This window comes from Bufo bufo, chromosome 2 (genome assembly GCF_905171765.1).
Source record: "Bufo bufo chromosome 2, aBufBuf1.1, whole genome shotgun sequence".
Taxonomy (NCBI): domain Eukaryota; kingdom Metazoa; phylum Chordata; class Amphibia; order Anura; family Bufonidae; genus Bufo; species Bufo bufo.
Window position 1 is genome coordinate 195175719 of NC_053390.1, and position 24752 is coordinate 195200470.

General features: G+C 43.8%; 1 protein-coding gene across 3 annotated transcripts in view; it reads right to left on the minus strand.

Moving 5' to 3' along the window:
- Positions 1–24752, minus strand: part of LOC120991398 (trichohyalin-like) — a 76660-nt gene that overhangs the window by 49690 nt on the left and 2218 nt on the right. Inside the window, exons 2-9 of one of the 3 annotated variants that reach the window (XM_040420215.1) lie at positions 20727–20799; positions 18450–18541; positions 13775–13838; positions 8236–9216; positions 4207–4296; positions 3248–3358; positions 1850–1901; positions 445–613 (exon numbers count right to left, since the gene is read on the minus strand). In XM_040420215.1, coding sequence (XP_040276149.1) covers positions 445–613; positions 1850–1901; positions 3248–3358; positions 4207–4296; positions 8236–9216; positions 13775–13838; positions 18450–18541; positions 20727–20793 — 1626 coding nt within the window. In that variant the 5' untranslated portion in view covers positions 20794–20799. Of the gene's footprint in view, positions 1–444; positions 614–1849; positions 1902–3247; positions 3359–4206; positions 4297–8175; positions 9217–13774; positions 13839–18449; positions 18542–20726; positions 20800–24752 lie in introns of all 3 variants that reach the window. The other 2 variants (XM_040420214.1, XM_040420216.1) reach the window with 2 other exon arrangements.

Below are 24752 nucleotides of genomic sequence, written 5' to 3' on the forward strand. Positions count from 1 at the left end.
CCCGGCCGCCTCACGGACGTTGCACGGAACGGATGCACAACGTTTGTGTGCAAGAGGCCTTAGAGTAATGTGTATGGCTATTACTGAGGTTTTGAAGGCATCTCACCCTGTCAACCAGAACTCTACTCTGTACCGATGACGAGCAAAAACTTCGAAACAAAGCTGTCTACAGATGTGTGTCTCTGGTTTGGCTAATAATCCTCAGCCATATCTCTAGGCTCTATTACAGATCAGACTGGCTGAGAGGGTAGCTACTTATAGGTGGCACCAGAGAGAAAGTTTTTATGCTCCTGAAGAAGAGCAAATAAAACCACAAAGAAGCACTGGACTTCCGTGGCAAGAGCTGTGCCACATTACATATAGTATAAATAGACCTATGTGCCCACCAAGTGCAATAATTAGCGACAACAGTATAAATAGTATGAATGCACCAATGTGACCTACCAGTATGTCACTGGGTATGCCCTTTGCACAGCTATCTCTGGAGGACTCTGCGGATTTAAGAGTGCTGGAGATCCATCGTTTAGAAAGGTCATCCTTTAGTTCTCTGTTTGTAAATGGTCTATCAAAGTCTTCTTCATCATCTGTGGATACTTTGCTAAAGTCAGGATATCTGAAAGTGAATATAAATGGATTAGTTGATAGACTAAAGCTAGCCATACACATAACATATATGTGGACCCACGGACAGCGTGGTTCAGACATACTGTGTATGGTGTCATCCAGACTCTCACCCGACAACTGGTTCAGACAAACCTTTTTCCTGTATACATAATGAAATAACGGTATCCTGACTGAGAATCCTTCCTATATTAGCCACGGTGGTAAGGAGCCACAGTGTCCCTCTTATGGTCCCTATAGACATCAGTGTATTGTCAGCTAAATTCAGCATTTTCGTGGGCACCAGCCAACAGTCTAATGTCTATTGCGAGCTTGTTACAGCTGTAGGTGTGGAACCACTGTGCCACTGGTGTGGAAGGCTGACCCACGGGGATCAGAGCCACCCAGCAGAAGCACCAAGGGGACAGGCAATACTCGTAATGAGGAAACAGGCAGAGGTCAGGGCAGGCAGCGTTTGTGCAAATCCATAATCCAGTCCAGAGATCAGGACAGGTGGCACAATGTCAGAACTGGCACACAGACAAATGGATTATAGCTCCTTTGCAAGGTCTAGTAGAAGCTAACAGAACCTGATGATCAGGCAAGGGGTGGACACACAGCAGAGAATATATGGCAGAGCAATCAACACCACCCACGGCAAAGGAGGATTAACCTTTATAGTATATATACACTTAATACTGGTTCCTATTCACACACAGGCAACCGACACTCATGCTCATAGGACAGCAGCAGCATGATCTGCCATTGTAACAGAGATCATAACTCTCCCTTGCCTGATCGTTTTGTTCTCCTGGGAGATAATCTATTGCCATAGGTGTCTGACAGCAGCTTTCTCCTCCCTTCATATTGAAAACACATACATGCTGCACTAAACTGAGTGTGTAATGTGTATGGGGGTGTCGGGAGAAATAGCCGTCACCCGAATGATCATTCAGCCAACAGCTATTGAAGGAGTATGGGCACCTTTATTCTTCAGCAGGGTTCCCAAAACAACTGCACTACTACCACAGCTGGTCAGGCAGCAGAATCCAAGCAACCAGTTTCTTACTGGTAAGTCTGGTCACAACTGGGAGAAGGGAAGGGACAAGGATTTTAGGCTGGACTGTAATCACACTTTTCTCTACCTCTCATGATAACATTTTTGTAGATTAAAAATGCTTTTTTTACACTTTCTTTGTAAATTTAGCTAGAGAATATGAAACAATTCAGTAGAAATGATAGAACCTACCTCCCAGAGCTACTTTTACTGCGTGTAAATCTTCTGGTTTTGTGACTGGAATCTGTTAGAGAAATAAATATAGGATTTTCCATAGAATTGTTTTGAAAGAGAAAAAAAACTAAAGTATCAACTATAATGAGTGGCAAGCAATAGCTTTTTACTCTACATGTGTACATAAGTCAGGACAAACTTTCTAGCAACGATCCCACGAGACCTGACGTAGCAGCTTATATAAGCTGAGTCACAGAGATGGAGTTTATTTACCAAGACCAAAATGAGCAATATCATAGGAGAGCCCAAACTACATATATGTAAAGGTATAAAATAGTAAATAACAAGAAACAAAGGTCGTCGTGGAAGTGCAGTGCAATCTGCAGGCAGTTATAGAACTGAGCAGACTGATATATAGTTTGAAGAGGTAAGATTCAGTATAACTTGTCATTTATTCACTTAAGGGCTCATGCACACGGCCGTTGATCGGCCGTTCCGTGCATTGGAGACCACAATTTGCGGTCCCCAATGCACAAGCAACATCCGTGCGGATTCCGCAGACGCATCCAGACCCATTCAACTTGAATGGGACCGTGGTCCGTCCGCACCGTAGAAAAGTAGTGCATGCACAATTTTTTTGCAGTGTGGAGGCACAGACAGAAACCCCACGGAAGCACTTTGTGGTGCTTGCGGGACCCAATACGGGCACGCCCGGGCAACGGGCATGTGCATGAGCCCTAAAAGTGTTTCAAGTCACCTGTGGAAGGAAGAGACTTTCTGCAGCACCTACACTTCCATCTTCCTGCTGATTCAATGGATCTTGGCTGTGATCCCGTGACCTGCTGACTCCTATGTGCTCCTCTGTCTTCCTGTTCAGTGTCATGTAAATTAAGCAGCTGAACAGGAAGACACAGGAGCACATCCGATTCGGACTTCAGTGGAAGCGCCTGCAGCCAGTTGGGTGGTGGAGTGATCACAGCTGAGATCGGGGAATCGGTGGTGCGACAGAAGGCTAAGTACAGGTTAGCTGAAACAGAGAATTTAGGCAAAGCCCTGGGGAGCCCCTCTAAACCTCTGCTCTCTCTATGCTATGGAGGCCCTACTCAGTGACTGACAGCTATCCCTTTATGTACAGTCATAGAGGAAAGGATGTCAGTCACTGAATAGCTCCACTCATTGGACTCCCAATCATAGAAAAGCAGGGATTTCAATTAATAAATAACAAGTTTTGCAGAATCGATATATTAATCTCTGCTCGGCTCCTCCAGCTCGATAACATGCTGCCTGCAGATCACGCTGTATTTTCCATGTGACCCCTCCCCCCAACTATACGCAAATTTCTCCCCTGATTGCACAAACAAGCAACTGTTATCTATCCCAAAAATAATCCCAATGAACTGATTTATAGCCTCTCACCTCCTTTGCTGTTGCCCAAAGCTTTACGGATGTGATCTCGGACTCTTTCCGTTGTCACAGAGTCCAAATCACTGTCAACAGTCACGGCATCAAAACTCTTCAAAGCAACACCTTACGGGGAAAAATGAGCAGTGTTTACCATTCAGATGGCTGAAATTAGGAACCCAATACCAATGCAAAGAAAAAATATGTTTTTAATTTTTGTGTTAAGTATTAAAACACAAGAAAAACTATACATATATGGTATCGCTATAATTGTACCGATCCGGAAAAGGAAGGAAACACGTAAAACTGAAAACCATAAAAGTATGGTGGAATTTTTTATTAATTTTTTTCAATTCCACCCCATTTGGAATTTTTTTCCAGCTTTCCACAACAACATATGCAATATTAAATGGTGCCATTGGAAAGTACAACTTGCCCTGCGAAAAACATACCCTGTGAATGGAAAAATAAAAATGTTATGGCTCCGAGAAGGCAAAGAGTAAAAAATGAAAACACAAAAATGAAAATCAGCCTGGTCCTTAAGGGGTTATGAACTGGTTGAACTAATTTTTATTTACTTTTTTAAATGAACAAATTATAGTCACACAAAGGGGGAAAATGGGGCTATGCTACTTCCATGTATGGTCAGATAGTGGTGGTCATAGACATTAGATAAAGATTAGTCTATTTGCAGAAAACTGATGCCCAGCAAAGTAGTAGGATAGAACAGGTTGGATTTTTATCTGTTCCATTCCTTGGTGCCCGCCCAACACTACTCCCTGGGCAGATTTATCAAAAGCCGACTTAGCTGCCCATAGCAACCAATCAGACTCCACCTTTCATTTTTTAGACCTCCGTTACCCAGTTTTGACAAATCTGCCCCAACATGTTTGGCTGAGCTAACGGGGCACGTTAGATTCTGTGTCTATGGCAGCTTTAGAGGCCTGACAAACACAACCTATGTAACTACGTACCGGCCACATGCTTGTATACAGGAGAACCTTTGCTATCTTCTGTCACTGAGGAGTCCACAGGGATGAGATCTTCCGCTCGGTCGTTTTGTCCTGTTTTAATATATATAATTGATCATGTAGAAATGCTATTCACAAACACAGTGTCAGAGGATGAATATTGAATAAAATATTGTATAAAACACTATTTGAACAGAACATATAAGCGGACTGGTTTACACACATTCTTTGAAGGTATCTATGATGGTTCCATGTTCATATGTGACCGCATTGCTGAGAAAAATGATGTTTTAATATATGCAAATGAGCCTCTAGGAGCAACAGGGGCGTTGCCGTTACACCTAGAGGTTCTGCTCACTGCAACTGCCGCGCCCTCTGCACTTTAAAACGAACCTGTCACCGGGATTTTGGGTGTAGAGCTGAGGACATGGGTTGCTAGATGGCCGCTAGCACATCCGCAATATCCAGTCCCCATAGCTCTGTGTGCTTTTATTGTGTAAAAAAAAAACATTTGATACATATGCAAATTAACCTGAGAGGAGTCCTGTACGTGAGAGGAGTCAGGGACAGGACTCATCTCAGGTTAATTTGCATATGTATAAAATTGTTTTTTTTACACAATAAAAGCACACAGAGCTATGGGGACTGGGTATTGCGGATGTGCTAGCGGCCATCTAGTAACCCATGTCCACAGCTCTATACACAAAATCCCGGTGACAGGTTTCCTTTCAGTCCAGCTAAGGCTGGATTCATATCTACAAGTTTTGTTGCAGTTTCAAGAGTGAATAAAAAACAAGAGAAGTTTAATTAAAAGGATAACTTCTAAAACAAACAAATTGTGTCAGAATCTACCACTGCCCCAAAAACTGCATCCAGCCAAAGGGTCCATTCACACGTCCGTAGTGTATTGCGGATCCGCAATACACCTGGCCAGCACCCCCATAGAAATGCATATTCTTGTCCGCAATTGCGGACAAGAATAGGACATGTTCTATTTTTTTCCAGAGCTCCATTCCTGCCCCATAGAGAATGAATGGGTCGGCACCCGTTCCGCAAGTTGCGGAACGGATGCGGACCCATTCTACGGACGTGTCAATGAACCCTAACAGACATTAAAAGGGTTCTCTCCTCCAGATAGGTCATCAATATCAGATCGGTACAGGTCCAACACCACCACCAATCAGCGGTTTTACGCTGCTGTGACAGTGGAAGCTAACAGTGTATGGAGCAGAAGCCTCTGTCCACTGTGTAGTTTCCAGTACTAATGCACGGAAACTGAGCTCCAGGGGCGGACTGGCCATAGACCCCATGAGGAAATTTCCTAGTGGGCCAATGACTGCTGGTCAGGTGCATAACGATCTGACGGTCTCAGCATTAATTAATGCTTGGAACATGGGTACTTATGCACCTGGCCGGCATCCACAGGTGCCCTCTTGAATTCAACTGTATTACCATCCTCAGGACAGGGATACAGTTGAATACTGTGGCGAGGGTAGCAGTATTTTTTGCTGCACTGTGCTATTTAGTTCTGCTGGGACGGTATTTTGTGCTGCACTATGGCTGTGGTGGCTAACCTCCGGCACTCCAGATGTGGCAAAACTACGACTCCTAAGATGTACACTTGCTTGACTGTTCTCAGAACTCCATAGAAAATGAATGGAGCATGCTGGGAGTTGTAGTTTCACCACAGCTGGAGTGCCAAAGGTTAGCCATCACTGCACTATGGTATTGCTGCCCCTTGGACTCGCCTACAACATAGGGACACTTTTAGGCTTTTTTTCCAGGCCCACTTTACGTTCCCAGCCTGCCCCTGCTCTGCTCCCATTCACTTGAATGGGAGCTGAGCTTCATTACGGCCACTACACAATGTATTGAGTATGGTTTCCAGTGCCACAGCAGCCTAAAACAACCGATTGACGGGGGTACAGGGTGTCCAACCCCCACCGAGACGCTGGATCACAATTCACTTGAAGCAGAAGACAAAATGTTGCTTTTATATTGTTGCTATGACCAAGAATCCTTAAGTAGGATAGGGGTTGGGCTCCACAGGAAAATTTGGATAACCAAGTAAAATCTTTGGTTAGATAAGTGAGCGTCTTGTTGGATCAGTTTCTGGACACTTTCCACCTCGGCTACCTTCATCAGTCACCCATGTTTTGCGCATGACGAGGCTTACGTTGTGCCACAGTTTTTTTCTTTTTTTCTTCCATTTACAAGTTTACATCTAAGATAATATGGATTTCAGATGTCACACGATCACTTTATTTTTTTTCATTAGATCATCTTAGTACTCTACGTTATGGAAGGACTTTTTGTATTTTATATACCAGATGATATGATACAGTTTTTGCTGTATTTTCTTTTTTGAAAGAACTTTAAAAATGCAGCTGCAGGATTTCTTAGAGGCAGCTGGATTCTTACATACTTCCACATCCATCGGACGAATCTCGGAGGAGACATGCCGTGGTTACCTGGCCTATTATGCGCACATCAACTGCGCTACAATTAATATTAGCATCTACAATTACCAGTCACTTACCATTACTACTTATAATAAATCACACTGGCAAGAAAGGCGCACAGAGGGGGACTGATTTGTATGTAATATCCAATTGAAAGACATTGGAGGATGAATTTCCACTCTATTGGCTGAAGCATTGACGGATGCTTTAAAGCTTTGTTCAAAAGGGAGTCTGTCACCTCCAAAATCAATCTCAAAGTAAGCAAACCCCCAGGTAAGGTAGGTGTCCCAAAACATAACCATACCTTTCTTGTGAAAATCTGATCCTCTAATCCTGATAAATGCTTCTTTTTATTTTATTGGTGCACTGTGGGCAGAGCGGCTCTGTTCAGTGCACTTGACTTCCCTTGAAATCTCAGGGACTGTCATTCAAACAAAACGACAGGTGCTAAGTGGTGTTGATGATCTTACAATGGTGCACCAAACAGAGCAGCCCCCAAACCCTTATTTGCATAAAAAGAAGCATTTTTTAGGATTGGAGGACCCGATTTTCACAAGAAAGGAATGGTCACATTTTGGGGCCAGTAACCTACATGGCATTATAGTTGCTTAGGAAGTGATAAACTCCCTTTTAGAAGACTTCTGGTGCCTTCAAGATTCATTACGGACTGGTATATGTCTGAGTGTCACTCCAAGTTCCACAAATCTGAGCAGGGTGCTGGGTATTCCAAAGAGTTGAAATTTCCCAGAATTTAAAAGGGGTTGTTCACCACCAGGGACCTTTCTGGCATAGCAGAGTCTGTTGAGGAAATCATCCTTACTTGTTCCGTGCTGCATCGTTCCAGCTCCTTCACTCCCCATCGCTGCAAATCTCCAGTCTCCCCATGTCAACATCAGGCTCCATGTATCACGTAACCCAGTGACATGACACATGTGGGACACGTCACCACTATGGCTAGTCATTGGCAGCAGCCACATGACCCATGTCAAACCAGATGTTGCCACGAGAGTCCACAAATGTGCAGCAGTGATGGGGGAGCAAAGGAACCGTAACCCAGCAGTAGGGATCAGGCAAGTATGAAACCCTCCGCAGGTCAGCTCCGCTCGAAGGACATTGTTAGTTCCTCATTCAGTGTGCATATTGATGGCAGCAAATCCATGTTTACATGACAACCATGTATTTTAGGCTACATAAAAGATGCAAGCAGTCAACATATGAGCGTCTGATTCTCATTTGTTAGCCGATCGCTGCCATGTTTAAGTGGGTCAATGACCAGGAATGAGCATTCTTTTGAACACTAGTTCAGCCGATCATCGGCCCATGTAACTGGGCCTCTATGTGTATATGGCCTGCAGATCAATCCTTTGTTTCTTTAAAGTGGATCTCTAGTGACATAAAAATGTGTCTGAATTTTTTTTTTATTATAAAACTTACTACTAATTTTAGCAGAGAGCTTTTTATGTTGGTGGGCAACCCCTTTAAATGTATGTAGACCCAGTCTATGACTTACTCAAACTGACGGTGCAGTTTGCTTTTCCCATTTCTGTTCCACAGTATAATGATTTCTTACTAAGTAATGGACTTCCTCCGGCGTCATCCTTCCTGTCCATACACCTTAGGAGCACACTCGGGTCAATCACTTCACAGACTGTATCTGTACACCTTGCATCTTCTTTTGTGGGAATTAGAAGAACATTCTTGAATCCTTCAGATCTATTCATCCAGCCTTCATCCAACGTGTCTTTAGGACAACCCTCACTTCCAGTGGTACTCAACATGAGATTTGGGGTTTTACATTCAGTTTGATGAGCTTCTTTAGAATGCCTCTGCTCCTCACACGAATAAATATTCATCTCCCTGCCTGCCTTGGTTGAGTGTGGAAGTTCAGTCCTGCTCATGTCCTCTCCTACAGAGGAGTTCTTGGTATAAAGAGCTGGTTGGTGATCTTCACCACCTCTTGATGACAAGTGGCTTACAACAGAACTTTTCTCCAAACTCTGTAGGCTTGAAAACTTAGAATGATTTGCTTGGCTCAGCCTTGAAATCTGTCCTCCTAAAGACTCCACACTATCTTTCCTCTCTCGGTTTCTGCCTGAAGCTTGATCCTCTTGATCCTTTTTGGTAACAGCAGCTAGCAAGTCGTCCTCCAACTCCTCTTTGAACTTTTGGAGGATGTCTTCTCTCCTAGCTGTGTTGAGATGGTCTCCAGGGCTGTCCTCAGAAGATGGGAGTAGTAGTGATACACCTTCAGAGTCATCTACAGTCGTTTTCCCAGTGTTGTACTGTCCATTTTCATGAGCCTCTGAACTTGCTATTGGTTCGATCATTCGTTGCTTGAACTGTACAGCAAAGTCCTCTGTGCACACACTCTCCGCAGAGTTGGTGTCACTCTGGTATTCTTCACCCACTGCCTGCTCAGAACCTAGAAGCTGGGATAGCCTCCATTTGTACTCCTCTTTCTTACTGTCTGTGTCTCTCCTTTGTTCTCCGGCGTCGGAGGGATTGTCCTCTTTAGCTTGATAAGAATGGGCTTCATGCAGTTGCTGTTTATCTGCACAAGAGACGGAGAGGGTATAAGATAACATATAGTTATGCTTTTTATAGGTCCTCCATGTACACCAAAGGTCTCACGAATCAGGGCATCACTAAATAAGACATATGGAAATGGATGTGTTCCTCACATATGCTTTCATACATTAGTAGCATGCTCTGCTTCTTGTGTTCAGGCAATTACATCAATACTCCAATACGGCCATCACATCAGAAGTGCTGGTTGAGGTCACACAGATGAAAGATTTAGTGCACTTAATGCAATCCTGAAGGGCGCAAAGCTTAATTTATGGACAGCACTAATGAGTGATTTGCAAGTTGATGAAATGTGATAGTAGTTTTCTCCAGTTCTTTGCATACTATCTGATCTATATTACTGAAAGCATACTTAAAGGGAAAGTTTGAATCTACGTTTTTCAGGGCCGTCTAAAAGCTGTGTGTACTGATCTCAATGTCCACAGATTTCCCTCAGCTGTGATCAGGGGCGGATTGGTCATAGACCTTACAGGGAAATTTCCCGGTGGGCCGATGTCTAAGGGACCGCCTGAGCCCTCCTCACAGCCGGCCAGTGAATGTTTTTGGGGATATATTTTGTGCTGCTAGCAGTATTTTGTCATGGGCTGTGGTATTTGGCTCTGTTGGGGTGGTATAATGTGCCACAATATGCATTTTGGAGCATTCCGTTCTGTTCAGTTACGTTTTGTCCCTCTTGACAATGAATGGGGACAAAACAGAAATGTTTTTTCCCGGTATTGAGACCCTACGACGGATGTCAATTCCGGAAAATATAAACGCTAGTGGGAAAATAGCCTTAGTCATCAGTATATAAGTACCAGAAAGATTTTTTCTTATAGAAAAGTTATCCCCTATCCACTTTTCTGACCAGCCGCTCCATTACAGGGGGGCTCCAAGGGGTATGGCGCCCCTGTTCTCTTGATTGGCGGTGGGAACCTACCGCTGGGACCCCCACCGATCTCATAGTTATCGCCTATCCTGTTGATAGGGGATAACTTTCTATAACCAGAATACCTTTTTAAGGCTATTCTAGGAGTAGTGGGACCTATGCCAGAGCCACAAGGCCACAGCTGCTCGGCAGGGGTGTGGGTTGTTAGCCACCGATCTGGTGGACAACCTGTTTAAGTGCCATGAATTCAATCACAGAGTCCCACTTAGTGGACAATATTCCGTTGAATGGTTCATTCAGACTAATCTGATCCCTAAAACACTGTCTAAAAACAGAGGGCATTTGCATTTTGACACCTACTTGTTTTTCATACAGCGAACACATTTTCAGCAAGCCCCATTGCATGGTGTATATAGAACTTTTCTCCCTCGGGCGAGTATGAAATACATGTTTCGGACAAAATACTGCTTACATACTGACAATACCACACATCTGCATATGAACAAGAATTGCCGTACATAGCATTTCTAATCCCTGTTTACATATGTTAGTCTGAATGAGGTCTAAGAACAAGGTCAAATGTGCGCACAGCAATACGAAAAATGTTACAAGCTGACACTAGATGGCAGCCAAGAGACGATGTTCTGTCTGCTCCACCGGATCTGGGATTAGGGAAGATTATACATTTATATAATGGCAAATAATTCCCTTTCACATTTTTTTTTATTTTTTATTACAAAAGATGACTTTCATACTGGATTATCTTGTATTTCACTAAACACACCTACCAGTCAAATATCACTGGAGTACCAAGGAGCTGCATGGGTTAAGTATATGCAGCTAACAAATTCTAGTTCATTAGGATAACTGAAATGTAAGTAAAGCTGACGTCATAAGTTTGTGTGATGAAACATAAAAGCTGAAATAAAGCACTGTCTCTAGTATTATTCCAACATTTTACATTCTGGAAATATCGTAGCGATTGACCTAAGAGAGGGAATATGTACTAGGAGTCAATGTCAAAAATGGCGAAAAAGGTGTAAATGTATGACTTCAGCTGTATATGCAAGTAAGCCACGTGAAATTGCTAATTATTTCTGCTTCTCCAGATTTTGGACAGTACAGTGCTAAAACTGCTAGTTGCATTAGGCTGTGTTCACACATCTCGCACATATTACATAGTGGAACCAGCCTAGAAATCCTCACTAAGGCTACATTCACACAACTGTAAGTGTTTTGCGGTCCGCAAATCGCGGATCCACAATACATGGATGCCGGCCGTGTGCGTTCCACATTTTGCGGCCCGCACATGGCCAGCGCTATATACAGAATGCCTACTCTTTCACTGCCCTAGACCACCAAAGATGCTCACATTATCCTTTTCTCTGCTGTAGACCACCAGATATACTGGCAGTAACCCCCTTTCTGTTTCTCTGGTTGAAGAGCAACTATGAGTAGGATCCACACTACTAAATCAAGCATAATGCCATACCTCCCAACTTTGTAAACGAACAAAGAGGGGCACATTGTGCGGAGCGCAAAGCAATTTGTTTCTGTGCTAGGCCACGCCTCAAAACATAACTATACACCTAATCCTACCCAGTCCCCTAATGCCCCAAATAATTATTCCCCCTTCATGCCACCGCACAGTATTTATGCCCACAATGTGCCTCCTTCACAGAATTATGCCCAGCTGTGAGCCCCGTAATATGCCTAGTTATGTGCCCCCAGTAATATGCCTAGTTATGTGCCCCCAGTAATATGCCCATCTGTGCCCCACAGTAATATGCCCACATTGTGCCCCTCACAGAAAAAAAATAAACACCACATACTTACCTTGTTCCTAGCAGCAGCAGCAGGACATCGGCTGCTCTAGTCTGTAAAGGAGGCGAAGCCGAGGCTGAATGCTGGCCGGCGCGGCCCCCCGCACAGACCAAAGGTGTGGAGAGCCGGCAGGAATGATGAAGCAGGGAGCCGATGCCAGCGACGGCTCTTTGCTTCATTACGGAAACTGTCTCTGCTTCCTATGGACACAGGGACAGCTGCCAGAAAGTGGGACATTCCTCCCCCGTATCGGGACAGCCACTGAAATCTGGGACTGTCCCTCTGGATCCGGGACGGTTGGGAGGTATGTAATACCTGGTTAAACTGACCCTGCTGATTAAAGCGTACCTTTCTTAAGCTAATCTGTTACAGTGTTTTGGAGAAACCCTTCAATTCAATGTCCAAAATGCTGCAACAGATTGGCTTCAGAAAGGTATGGCTTTAATCAGCAGGGTCAGCCCTACCAGGTATTATGCCTGATTTAATAGGGCTAATCCTGCTGATAGATGCCCCATACTATGGGCATTCAAGTTTGGCTCTGTAGAACCACAAAGTTTCTAGATTTTGTGGTGATTATATAGACATTAAAATATAACCATATTACAGTTGTGTGAAACAGGTCTTACTATAATTTTATATTGAAAATGAAAGGGGTTTTCCAAGATTCTATAAAATGTGTAAGGGAGCACGGGGCTGTGTAAAGTTAATTAACCATTTCCCTGCCCTATACCACTAGGGACGCTGGCATTAATCCTTTGTCTGCCCTAGACCACCAGGGATACTGACACTAATGTCCTAACTCCTGGTGGCTATACCTGTACAGCTAAACATCTGACCTCATTACCAGTCAGCCCAATCTTGAAGGCCAGCACTCAGGAAGTCTGCATGGCAGCATACTTTTCATACGTGGGAGAGACTTTAAGCTGTGGGGCTACGCTGTTTAAAAGGGAGGGAGTCAGATTTTAAATGGAACTTAAAGGCTATGTACACCTTCAGGGGCAATTTTTTATGATTGCATTTTACTCATTTTGGGCTAAAAATAATTTTTTTAAATTGGTCTTTATTAAAAATATTGAGCACTTCTGTCATAAAGGGTTAAGTGTTTTTTAGCTGTGTGAATACCACTTGTCATCTAATAACTCTTATCTCTAAATTACTAATAAGAGGTCATAAATACTTATTTGAGCCACATTCTTATCAGTAAGGTAAGAACTGAGCCTTAGGCTCCATTCAGACGTCCGTTTGAATGGTCCGGATCCGTTCCGCAATTATGTGGAACGGGTGCGGACCCATTCATTGTCCGCATCCACACTTCTGTTCCGCGGCCCCGAACTTCCGGTTCGCGGCTCCGCAAGAAAATAGAACATGTCCTATCCTTGTCCGCAATAGCGGACAAGAATAGGCATTTTTTATTATAGTGCCGGCCATGTGCACATCCGCAAAACACTTACGGACGTGTGAATGGACCCTAAATTAATGTTTATAAGGTCAGAGAGAAGAGATAAGGAGCCCGTCAGCTCCCTGCCTGACGGAATAGAGAGAAAATTCTGATCCTGCTACTAGAGCATCTCAGCTCTATAGAGAGAAAAGGACTCCATATTTTTAATAAAGACCAAATGAAAAAGTTATTTTACCTCATAATGAGTACAATGCAATAATAAATAAAAAAAATGCCCTTAAACGTGTACATAGACTTTTAAATGTCAAACAAGCCTAACTTATTATAAGATGCCAATTTTATAAAGTTTGACAGGACATACTGTATCTGCAAATTGAGACATTAATTAATGCCATGTTAGAAATCTTTGGTTGGCTGAGCATAAGGACTTACCTGTTGCACTTGAGTTTTTGGGGATGTCAGTAGTTCTCAAAGAAGTCTTGAAACTAGGTTGTGACTGAAAAGCAAAAAAGGCAGTAATGGACTCCTCTATGGGGATGATTACAAATTCAACTCAAGGAAATACAAAAGATGTCAGCATGCATTACCAGCGGAAAACAACCTCTGAACCATTTTAGGGAGAGTTCACATCACTGTTCAATTTTCCTTTCTTCTGATCCATCAGAAGAACAGAAAAAAAAAGAAAAAAGAAAAAAAAAAAAACAGGATCCTGTGCATCAGTTATGCACATATGGCATACGTTTGGGCCATTTCCATCTGAGATCCGTTTTTTTAGATGGAAAAAAAGTACTGCTTCCAGGACTTTTTTTTGTTGTCTAAAAACGGATCTCAGACGGAAATGGTTTAAATAGATGCAAAATGTGCAACAGAATTAGCTTTTGTTTACAACATTTTACAGGATCATTTTTTTCTGTTATTGTGACGGATCAGAAGAACGGAAAATGCACTGGAGATGTGAACTCTCCCTTAGAATGGGAGCACTTTATTTTGTTCACATAAGAAAGGTGGGACATGCGGCTGACAATCAATGATTTTTACGCTCACATAAAGAATGCGATCAGTGACAAACAATTGTCTGTTCATTTGTGCCAGGCTGTTTATACTGGGCAATGATGGGGCCTGTGTTAAAGGGCCTTTACTATTAGAGATGCATTGGCTGTCAAGGGTGGGATAGGAGCTTCAGACGCATGCGGCAGCCACAGCGTGTAAACAGTCTTAACCCCCTTCTGGACCTCCACAGTACAGGTAGGGCAGAAGTCCGGTCTTTAAAGATGGCGCAGCGGGTACCATAACTGCCGGGTCTCTGCAGAGATTCAGGGCTAATGTCTGTGATTGGTGATAATGCCGATAGCAGACATTTAAACACTCAGACGCCATGGTCAAATGTGACTATGGCATCTGAGAGCGCTAAAAGTGGTAAATGCATACTTCCCAGCCTGGGGCGTCTTCCCCTGGCCAAGATCGGGGAAGGCATTCTGTAGTAGTAATACTCCTTACCCTGTACAAGGCTTCCCAGCCAATTACTAGTATATTCCAATTCTGGCCTGCAGGTGGCAGCACTGCATTGGAATATACTGAATCCTGCATTCTGTAATGGACAGATATGGTGGCAATAAAATGACTGCATATTATAGTCACCTAGGGTGTTTAAAAATACGTTTTAAAAAACATAAAAATTCAAATCACTACCTTTCCCTAGGAAAAAAAAAAAATCAACAATAAAAAAAATAAACATCATGGACATTGCCGCGTCCGGCAATAAAAATATTTATCCGATACAGTGATCAGCGTAAAGGTAAAACAATCAAATTGGCCAATTCGCCATTTTTTTTTGTACCTTACCTCCCAAACAAAATTGAATAAAATGTGATCAATACCACAGACACACTTCAAATTGGTATCAATCAAAAGTACCAATTGCTCCACAAAAAGGAGCCCCCAAAAAGGGTCAGAATATGGCGATGCCAAGAAAAAACGTATTTTTCTAAAGTTGAAATTTTTTTCAGTAATAAAACACAAGAAAAACTACATAAATGGTATTGTTGTAATCAAACTGACCCACAGATCACTTTTACAGCATAGTGAACGCTGTAAAAGCAAAACCCATAAAACTGTGGTGGAATTATTTTTTTTCAACTCAACTCCATTTGGAATTTTTTCCAGTTTCCCGTTATATTGTACAGAACAGTAAATGGTTCCATTAGAATGTACAACTTGTGCTGCAAATATAACAAAGTTATGGCTCTGGGAAGGCCGATAAAAAATGAAAATGCAAAAACGGAAAATCACAAGGTTGTGAAAGAGCTAAAGGGCATCTGTCAGCAGTTTAATTAATGCAAAACATATACAGGAGATAATACAAACCAGAGTATGAGTAGCTCCACAGTGACAGCTTCAGCGGTCTCCTGGTTGCACGATACAGCAGAGGGGAGAGGCTGTACTCGGATACTGAGCTAGAAGCACTGCAGCCTGCGGGTGCCCTTGCACTTGCAGGAGTGGCACCTGCGGCATTCAAAGTTCATTTTTAAAGCACCACATTAAATTAAAAAGCAGAGGTTTGTACTATCTCCTGTCCCCTGCTCCTACTTGCAAGAAGAAACATGGCCCTCCTAGCGTAGTATGTTCAGGCGAGATGGAAAATAGGTGCTCCTCTGGGCTGGGCATGCTGGGCAATCATAAGCTGCTGCATATCCCAGACATTTCAGACAGCAGAGATTGCTGAACAGGTAATATTACATTATAGCACTACCTACACCTACTATGGATCATGCTTCTCTTACTATAGTGGCAGCATGATCCTTCTTTACTGGTTTATTTCCTGTCCTATTACTATTGCCTACATTTGTCTGTCAGTGGTCTTGCATTGACAAAACTGCTGACAGATGCCCTTTAAAGGCAGGGCTTACAGGCAGTGGCTGCAGGTGAAACCCCTCCTCTCATGGCAGCCACTTGCCGGAGCGGCGTCCGTGACATTCAAAGCTCATTTTATAGTACTCCATTAAAGGCAGGGACAGAGGTACGGTATGTATTAACTTCTATCTTCTACCCATGTCAGCAGTTTTCATGAACTGATGACAGAATCTTTTTTATCTTTTAAGTGACTAGTGTAAAGCATATGATTTTAACATAGTTGTGGCAAGTACGTCTTTTACAATTAGGATGTATTCAGACAGTGTGGTTGCATGGCAAAACTGCTTAAAAAAAAATAGATGCCGTTTTTGGTGCATTGCTAATTTTTTAAGGTAAAACAAGTTAAAGCGGGTTGGCCACTTTATGGCTACTGCTGACCAATGTGTATGTAAGATGATTGCATGGCACTTACTAATATTGCCTTTGTTCATATTCTGCTCCATTTTCAATATTTTATAAGGTATGCCCCCGTGTTGCCCAAGTCTATGGTATGGTCCATACAGAGGTCCTGTCTATAAGATGGCAGCTGATGGAGGGTTATGTGACCAGGCAAATCACTCCACCTCCTCCACTGCACTTGCACTGTTGCGATCTTAGTGAAGGTGCAGTGTGTTTGAATGGACAAGGGACCCTTCATCAGTGGCCATCTTATGGACAAAATCTCTATGATAGGTCATCAGTTAAAAGAAACTGAGGATCGGAGAGGTCTTGTGATCCCACTGTAGCACTAGACAGAATAAGGCATTTAATATATCAATATAAGCAAACAAAGGGTTTATTACACAGCCCGATTTCACAGGTGATTGTTGGGAAGGAAGCGTTCCTTCCCGGCAATCGTCTGCCCGCTAGCAGAGATCTCATTCTCAGTATAGCGCTTCCCTATACTGAATCATTGTTTGCCGGTTAGACACCACGATCTGCCGCTTGCAACGATGATTTGTTAACCTGTAAAAATATTTGGGTGGCCCGATGAATGAGTGTTTTCTCATTCATTGGGCAATCATCGGCAGTATTATACTGCCAGATTAATACTGACAAGCATTACTACGAATGCTCGTTAGCAATCATCTGCATACACCCTTAAGAGCCAGAATCACTCAGACACCTTGTAAAGATATAAAATATTACAGATACATGGACTTTGCTGCGGATCGGCCATGGATTTCACTCTCCTCTCATGTTCATTCCAGGAAATACTCTGTGAGCGTTGTTTCCCAGCCTGAACGCTGCTCCTGTGACACAGACTCACGGCATTATAATGATGGGTTCTCCCCCGACCTCCGCTGTAATGAAGTGTACTCACATCATTAGTCAGACCACACATGGAGTACTGTGTACAGTTCTGGGCTCCTGTGAACAAGGCAGACATAGCAGAGCTGGAGAGGGTCCAGAGGAGGGCAACTAAAGTAATAACTGGAATGGGGCAACTACAGTAACCTGAAAGATTATCAACATTAGGGTTATTCACTTTAGAAAAAAGACGACTGAGGGGAGATCTAATAACTATGTATAAATATATCAGGGGTCAGTACAGAGATCTATCCCATCATCTATTTATCCCCAGGACTGTGACGAGGGGACATCCTCTGCGTCTGGAGGAAAGAAGGCTTGTACACAAACATAGAAAAGGATTCTTTACAGTAAGAGCAGTGAGACTATGGAACTCTCTGCCTGAGGAGGTGGTGATGGTGAGTACAATAAAGGAATTCAAGAGGGGCCTGGATGTATTTCTGGAGTGTAATAATATTACAGGATATAGCTACTAGAGAGGGGTCGTTGATCCAGGGAGTTATTCTGATTGCCTGATTGGAGTCGGGAAGGAATTTTTTATTCCCCTAAAGTGAGGAAAATTGGCTTCTACCTCACAGGGTTTTTTTTTTGTTGCCTTCCTCTGGATCAACTTGCAGGATGTACTATGTACTATGTTACTATGTTACATCATGCCGTCAGTACAGTTGACTGCAGCAGAAGACGGGCAGGACCCCACAGCATTAATTATACTGCCGTGAGTCCGTATCATAGGAGCAGAGTTCAGGGCAGGAAATAACGCTGACACACAGAGCGTGCTTCCCGGAATGAACTCAGATCAGTCCCATTTATCTGAATGGAATGGATTGTCAGCCATAAAGGTTTCTGCAAGAAAAACTGCGGCGTGTGGAGACAACGATACTGTACGTAGGTTGATCTGCATTCTTACCTGTAGCTGGTCAAGTTGCTCATCCAATGCGTCCAATAAGTAATCACAGTGATCCCTACGTCTATCATCTGACAGAAGGTGCATCTGAAGATCTGTAATAGACCCAAATGTTAAATAACACAGAAAACAATACATTCAAAAACATTAAAGGGTTTTTCTGGGGACTCCTATATTGATGAGCTATCCTCAGGACAGGTCATCAATATCTAGTCAGGGGGGATCTGATACCCGGCGCCCCTTCCGATCAGCTGTTGAAGAGGCCTCGGCTCTCTGGTGAGCCCCGCGGCCTCCTCGCAGATTACCAAGCACAGTGCCGTACACTGCAGCTCAGCCCAATTCAGCTAGGCCATGTGATGGATGAAAGTGATGTCATTGGCCTAGGGAGAGGCTGCCGCGCTTACTGGAGCAGTGGGGCACAGCTGATCGGTGAGGGTGCTGGGAGTCAGACCTCCACGATCAGATGTTGATGACCTGTCCTGAGGATTGGTCATCAATATATGAATCCTGGAAAACCCTTTGAAAGGGGTTGTGCCACAGGTCAGAGGGGAAAACTATCTGATTTGTGGGGATAGCGCTGTACTCGGCTATCTTTGGCAGTTCCATAGAGAATGAATAGAGTGGCAAGGCGCATCAGAATGGGAGCCCCCGTTTTCAGGAGGGGACCCTGCAGTCAGACACCCAACGATCAGTTAGTTATCCCCTATGCAGTGGACAGGGGATAACTTTTGCACTTGCCACCCCTTTGACAAACAGGATCAGCTCTGTAAACTGTGTATTTCTACTTGAGCTACTTTCGTTTAAAGATAAATTGTAATATTCGTATTTGAATGTTTTTATTAAAAAAACAAGTTTACCATGAGGCACATTGTGCATACTTTAATCTGTACCCAAAAACTTGCAGTGCATTTTTTGTTATTTTTTACACACTTTATATTAAATAAGGAGGGGTGATTCTGAGGAAAAGAGAGTACGGAAGCAGGAAAGGACATGGCTTACAATTTGGGCGCAAAATGAGCAAACTGACATTCAGGAAAATGTATCAAATGTATTGTCCGACATCAGCCACTGTGATAAAACGGGGGTAACAGACGGCGGACCCACTGTGGCAACTAACCAGTTTGGCTTTGGGCTAAACCTAAGGGCCTTGTCCTGGCTGTCCCCTGGTTTTCACTCTTTAACCCCTATATGGTGATGTGGACTTCGCTGCTGGGATCTAAACAGGCCACTACCTCCTGGAGTAGTCCCAGTGTAGTTGGCAACTGACCCATGGGGTCAGAGACACCGCTGCGAAGTGCCTAAGGATCAGGCACCACTCAAAGTCAGGAACAGACTGAGATGAGTCCAAGACTTAGGATGCACAGGTACTGGCTCTTTATGGGAGGAGGAAACAGATTGGGCAGCACCGGATGCAGCCTGCCAGAAGAGAATAAGACTCCGGCGGTCGGAGGACAAGGAGGGACAATGGGTCCAGGCTGCAGGCCAGGACAGGAGGGGTGAGTAAGACAGCGCATTTGCGCATTGTACTTTGGCCCTAGCTGGAGGCACAACATTACCAAGAGAATTCAGCGTTAAGGATTCATGTGCTCAGCTACATCTTACATGGATCTGACAGAAACCAAAATCTTGCCATCTTCTGTCAGATTCCATATCTATACAAGGTAAAGTTGCTTCTAGGGAAGAATATCTTCTTTATACAGATCATGCTCTGATTCTGTTTGTCTTAAAGGGGTTGTCCCATGTCATAACGAGATGGGACTAAGTGCCAGCACCAGGTGGCCAGGCTTATGGAAACAGCCAAGCCGATCACAGAAGTAAGAGAAGCAGCATAGCTTGTTCTGATATGGTAGTGGGTCACACTTGGCTGTTTCCGTAAGCCCAGCCACCTGGTGCTGGCACTTAGTCCTATCTCGTTGTGGAAACGGCGAGATGGGGCAACTTCTATAAAGGGTTAGTATCTACAGCTAAGGGCATATCCACAGGATGTACCATAAATGTCTGCTAGATGTTGGTCTCCCCAACCCTGTCCAGATGCTGAAGTTGATTGGACAATGAGAAAAAGTTGAGTGGGCTATGGTTTACTGCTTCGGTAGCTCCCATACAAGTGAATGGGAATTACAGAAACAGAGTAGCTTCTGTAGTCAAGATCACCCCTAATCCCTGTATCCAGGCCAGACTGCTTCTGGAATGGGGGGGCCTGTTCTGAAGACAGTGGTGGATACGCCATAAATGTCTGAGATGGGAATAATCTAAATATTCATCTGTTAGAAAATTCCTTACTTATTCCAATATCCTCTTCTGTTGAATCTTCAAAATCTGTCTCTTTGTCTTGTACTGTATCAGTCATATTGTCCTGATGGAAAAAATGGCTAAATGTGAACATGATATAGAATACAAACATGTTTCCTCTTGCTAGTGGGTTAAAATCTGGTCATACACATTAGAACCCTTTGATTTCAGTGGGACGGGTCGACCATCTATGGACTAGGCTGTTGAATTTCAACTACACGATTGCTTCTTGGGGAGATAAGAGGAGTCTGGCAGCTGCTTATTCCTTCTTCACATTCACAATTCCTAGCTTGCCCTAGGCCAGTGACAACACATTCATTGGCCAAATGGCCTAGGCGCAGCCTAGTCCTATTCAAGTGAATGGGGTTGAGTGTGATACCAAGCACACCGAGACCTCCCCCCAGCTTACCAAGCACGGCGCCGTACATCGTATAGCGGATGTGCTGGGTATCGCGCTCAGCCCCATTCACTTGACTGGGACTGAGCTGCACCTAGGTCAAGTGACTGATGAACGTGTTGTCACTGACCTAGGGAAAGCTGCGAGAAGGCCACACCGCTCACAGAACCTCCTCAAACAGCTGATCAGTAGGAGGCTTGGGTGTCGGACCCCCACAATTGCATGCTGATGACCTATCCTGAGGATGGGTCATCAGTATGAAAAATTTCGGAAAACCCATTTAATCGATTTAGCTGTTTTCCTACTCAAGTTGGCGCCCAACGTCTTGGGTGCTATCGAGCTTTAAAATCAGTATTCTAGTAGTGACATGTCAGCGGTGTACTCAGGTAAAAATTTCACTAGGGCTGCAGCAAACACTGCTACTCCTGCCTGTGCCCCCCTCAACTTGGCTAAATTCTGGCACAGCACATGGGCGCCCCCGCACTGATGAGCTAGGCAGAGCACTCAGCTGAGATGACCCACTTTGGAAAACGAAAAAAAAAAAACTTGTGCTATCAAAAAAGTTTTATTTCTTTTTTTTTTCCAAAGCTGATCAATTCAGGATATCGCAAGTCAAGAGGAGAGGGAGGGTCGGACACGTCTTTTTTTCCTCACTTCCCACCGTGTAGTCTTGCAGTAGAGCAGTAATTGAGAACCTATTAGAAGATGTCTCCAGGACATTCACTCCTCACCACAATGCTACTCATCTCATTACACAAATTACTCCTTCACACTTTTAGAGAAAATGACAATTCAATTTGACAGAATTAATTAGTTTTCTATCAAAGATGTTAAATACCAAAACTAATTACCATGGCTGCCGGCAGGTCCTGTGTGACTGAACTGCCCATATTAATATGCTCTGCAATCTGCTCCTCCAGATGGGCTTGGATGGACACCCAGGTTTACGCCTGACCATACATTGGCATTGCTCCAGAGAAGAAGGGATGAAAGCAATGTCCAATGCCTGCTCATTGCCCTATAGACCTGTTTGAAGGATGCCACTTTCTGGGTTCTGTCAGTGTCTTGGCACACAGGTCACAAGGAACCATTCCCCATCTTTTTCTTCAGCTATGGTAGGTGGCAGGAGGTGAGGCTCTATCACATGCGGGGTTCCCAGTACAACACATGGCAGCTGGGAAGAGGTGGATCCAGGAACTTCTGATAACATTTCCGCTACTCAATTGTGTTCTTCCAGTTGTAGCACTCAGGTGGCAATGGATGATTCTGGGAGACCATCATTATGGTCAGGGCTCATTCAGACGACCGTATTTATGTGTCCACATCCATTCCACAATTTTTGCGGAACGGATATAGACCCATTTATTTCAATGGGGCCACATAGGATGAGGACAGCATATCATGTGCTGTCCACATCTGTACTTCCGCAAAAAGATAGAGCGTGTCCTATTCTTGTCCTCAAGAATTGTCATCTCTATCATAGGGCTGGCCATGAGCGGACTACAAAGCACATACAGTCGACTGAATGAGCGTTTATTCAGCAGCATAGGCACTGATGGAATGACACATAGGTGCAGAAAGCTTCACCAAATATCTTGGCCAGTCTCATGGATCTAAGTAATGTATTGTAGCATGGCTTTCCAGATCAACCACAACAGTGGTGTAACCTGAAGGTCTTAAACCCACACCGCCAAATCCAAACCCTCAACATTACATGCAATTTATACCACTGGAAAGCTACGCCTAGTTCACACTTCAGTGTTTGGTCAGTGATTTCCATCAGTGATTGTGAGCCAAAGCCAGAAGTGGAGCCTCCACAGAGATCAGGTATAATGGAAAGATCTGCACCTGCTCTATGTTGTTGACCCGCACCCGGTTTTGCCTCACAATAAGGCCTCATGCACACGACCATATGTATTTTGCGGTCTGCAAAAAACAGATCCGCCAAAAATACGGATGACATCCGTGTGCCCCATAGAGAATTAATGGGTCCGCACACGTTCCCGATATTGCGGAACGGATGCGGACCCATTTGCAGACGTGTGAATGGAGCCTTAGGGGCCAGCTGTTGAGTTCCGCAAAATACAGAATGCACACAGAGTGACTTCCGTTTTTTTTGCGGACCCATTGAAACGGTCCGCAAAAAAAACAGAACGGACAGGAAAAGAAAATACGTTCGTGTGCATGAGGCCTAACTGATGTGTAAACTAGGCCTATGGTAGATTCACACAACCTTATGTATTTTGCAGTCTGCAGAATGTAGATTCGCAAAAAATACGGAGAGTGTCCGTGTTGCATCCGTTTTTTTTACGGATTCATTGTAACAATTACTATTCACGGACCATTAGTAGGAGATGCTCTGGAAATTAATTTTCAGCTGAGCCGTGTCCGTGGAATATGGAAAACACAGAGGGCAAAAAACGGACACACAGACCAAACAAGGATTGTTCAGGGACATCTTCAGGGATGAACCACTGACCATCTTGCCACGAATGTCATCACGCATGTGTTAAAGAGGTATTAGGTGGCAGAGGAACTGCAGGGTCACTTCAGGCACTAGGTCCCAGGTGCAAATGTAACACCACATACAGTCAGGTCCATAAATATTGGGACATCGACACAATTCTAACATTTTTGGCTCTATACACCACCACAATGGATTTGAAATGAAACGAACAAGATGTGCTTTACCTGCAGACTGTCAGCTTTAATTTTAAGGTATTTACATCCAAATCAGGGGAACGGTGTAGAAATCACAACAGTTTGCATATGTGCCTCCCACTTGTTAAGGGGCCAAAAGTAATGGGACAGAATAATAATCATAAATCAAACTTTCACTTTTTAATACTTGGTTGCAAATCCTTTGCAGTCAATTACAGCCTGAAGTCTGGAACGCATAGACATCACCAGACGCTGGGTTTCATCCCTGGTGATGCTCTGCCAGGCCTCTACTGCAACTGTCTTCAGTCCCTACTTGTTCTTGGGGCATTTTCCCTTCAGTTTTGTCTTCAGCAAGTGAAATGCATGCTCAATCGGATTCAGGACAGGTGATTGACTTGGCCATTGCAGAACATTCCACTTCTTTCCCTTAAAAAAGTCTTTGGTTGCTTTTGCAGTATGCTTTGGGCCATTGTCCATCTGCACTGTGAAGCGCCGTCCAATGATTTCTGAAGCATTTGGCTGAATATGAGCAGATAATATTGCCCAAAACACTTCAGAATTCATCCTGCTGCTTTTGTCAGCAGTCACATCATCAATAAATACAAGAGAACCAGTTTCATTGGCAGCCATACATGCCCACGCCATGACACTACCACCACCATGCTTCACTGATGAGGTGGTATGCTTAGGATCATGAGCAGTTCCTTTCTTTCTCCATACTCTTCTCTTCCCATCACTCTGGTACAAGTTGATCTTGGTCTCATCTGTCCATAGGATGTTGTTTCAGAACTGTGAAGGCTTTTTTAGATGTCGTTTGGCAAACTCTAATCTGGCCTTCCTGTTTTTGAGGCTCACCAATGGTTTACATCTTGTGGTGAACCCTCTGTATTCACTCTGGTGAAGTCTTCTCTTGATTGTTGACTTTGACACACATGCACCTACCTGCTGGAGAGTGTTCT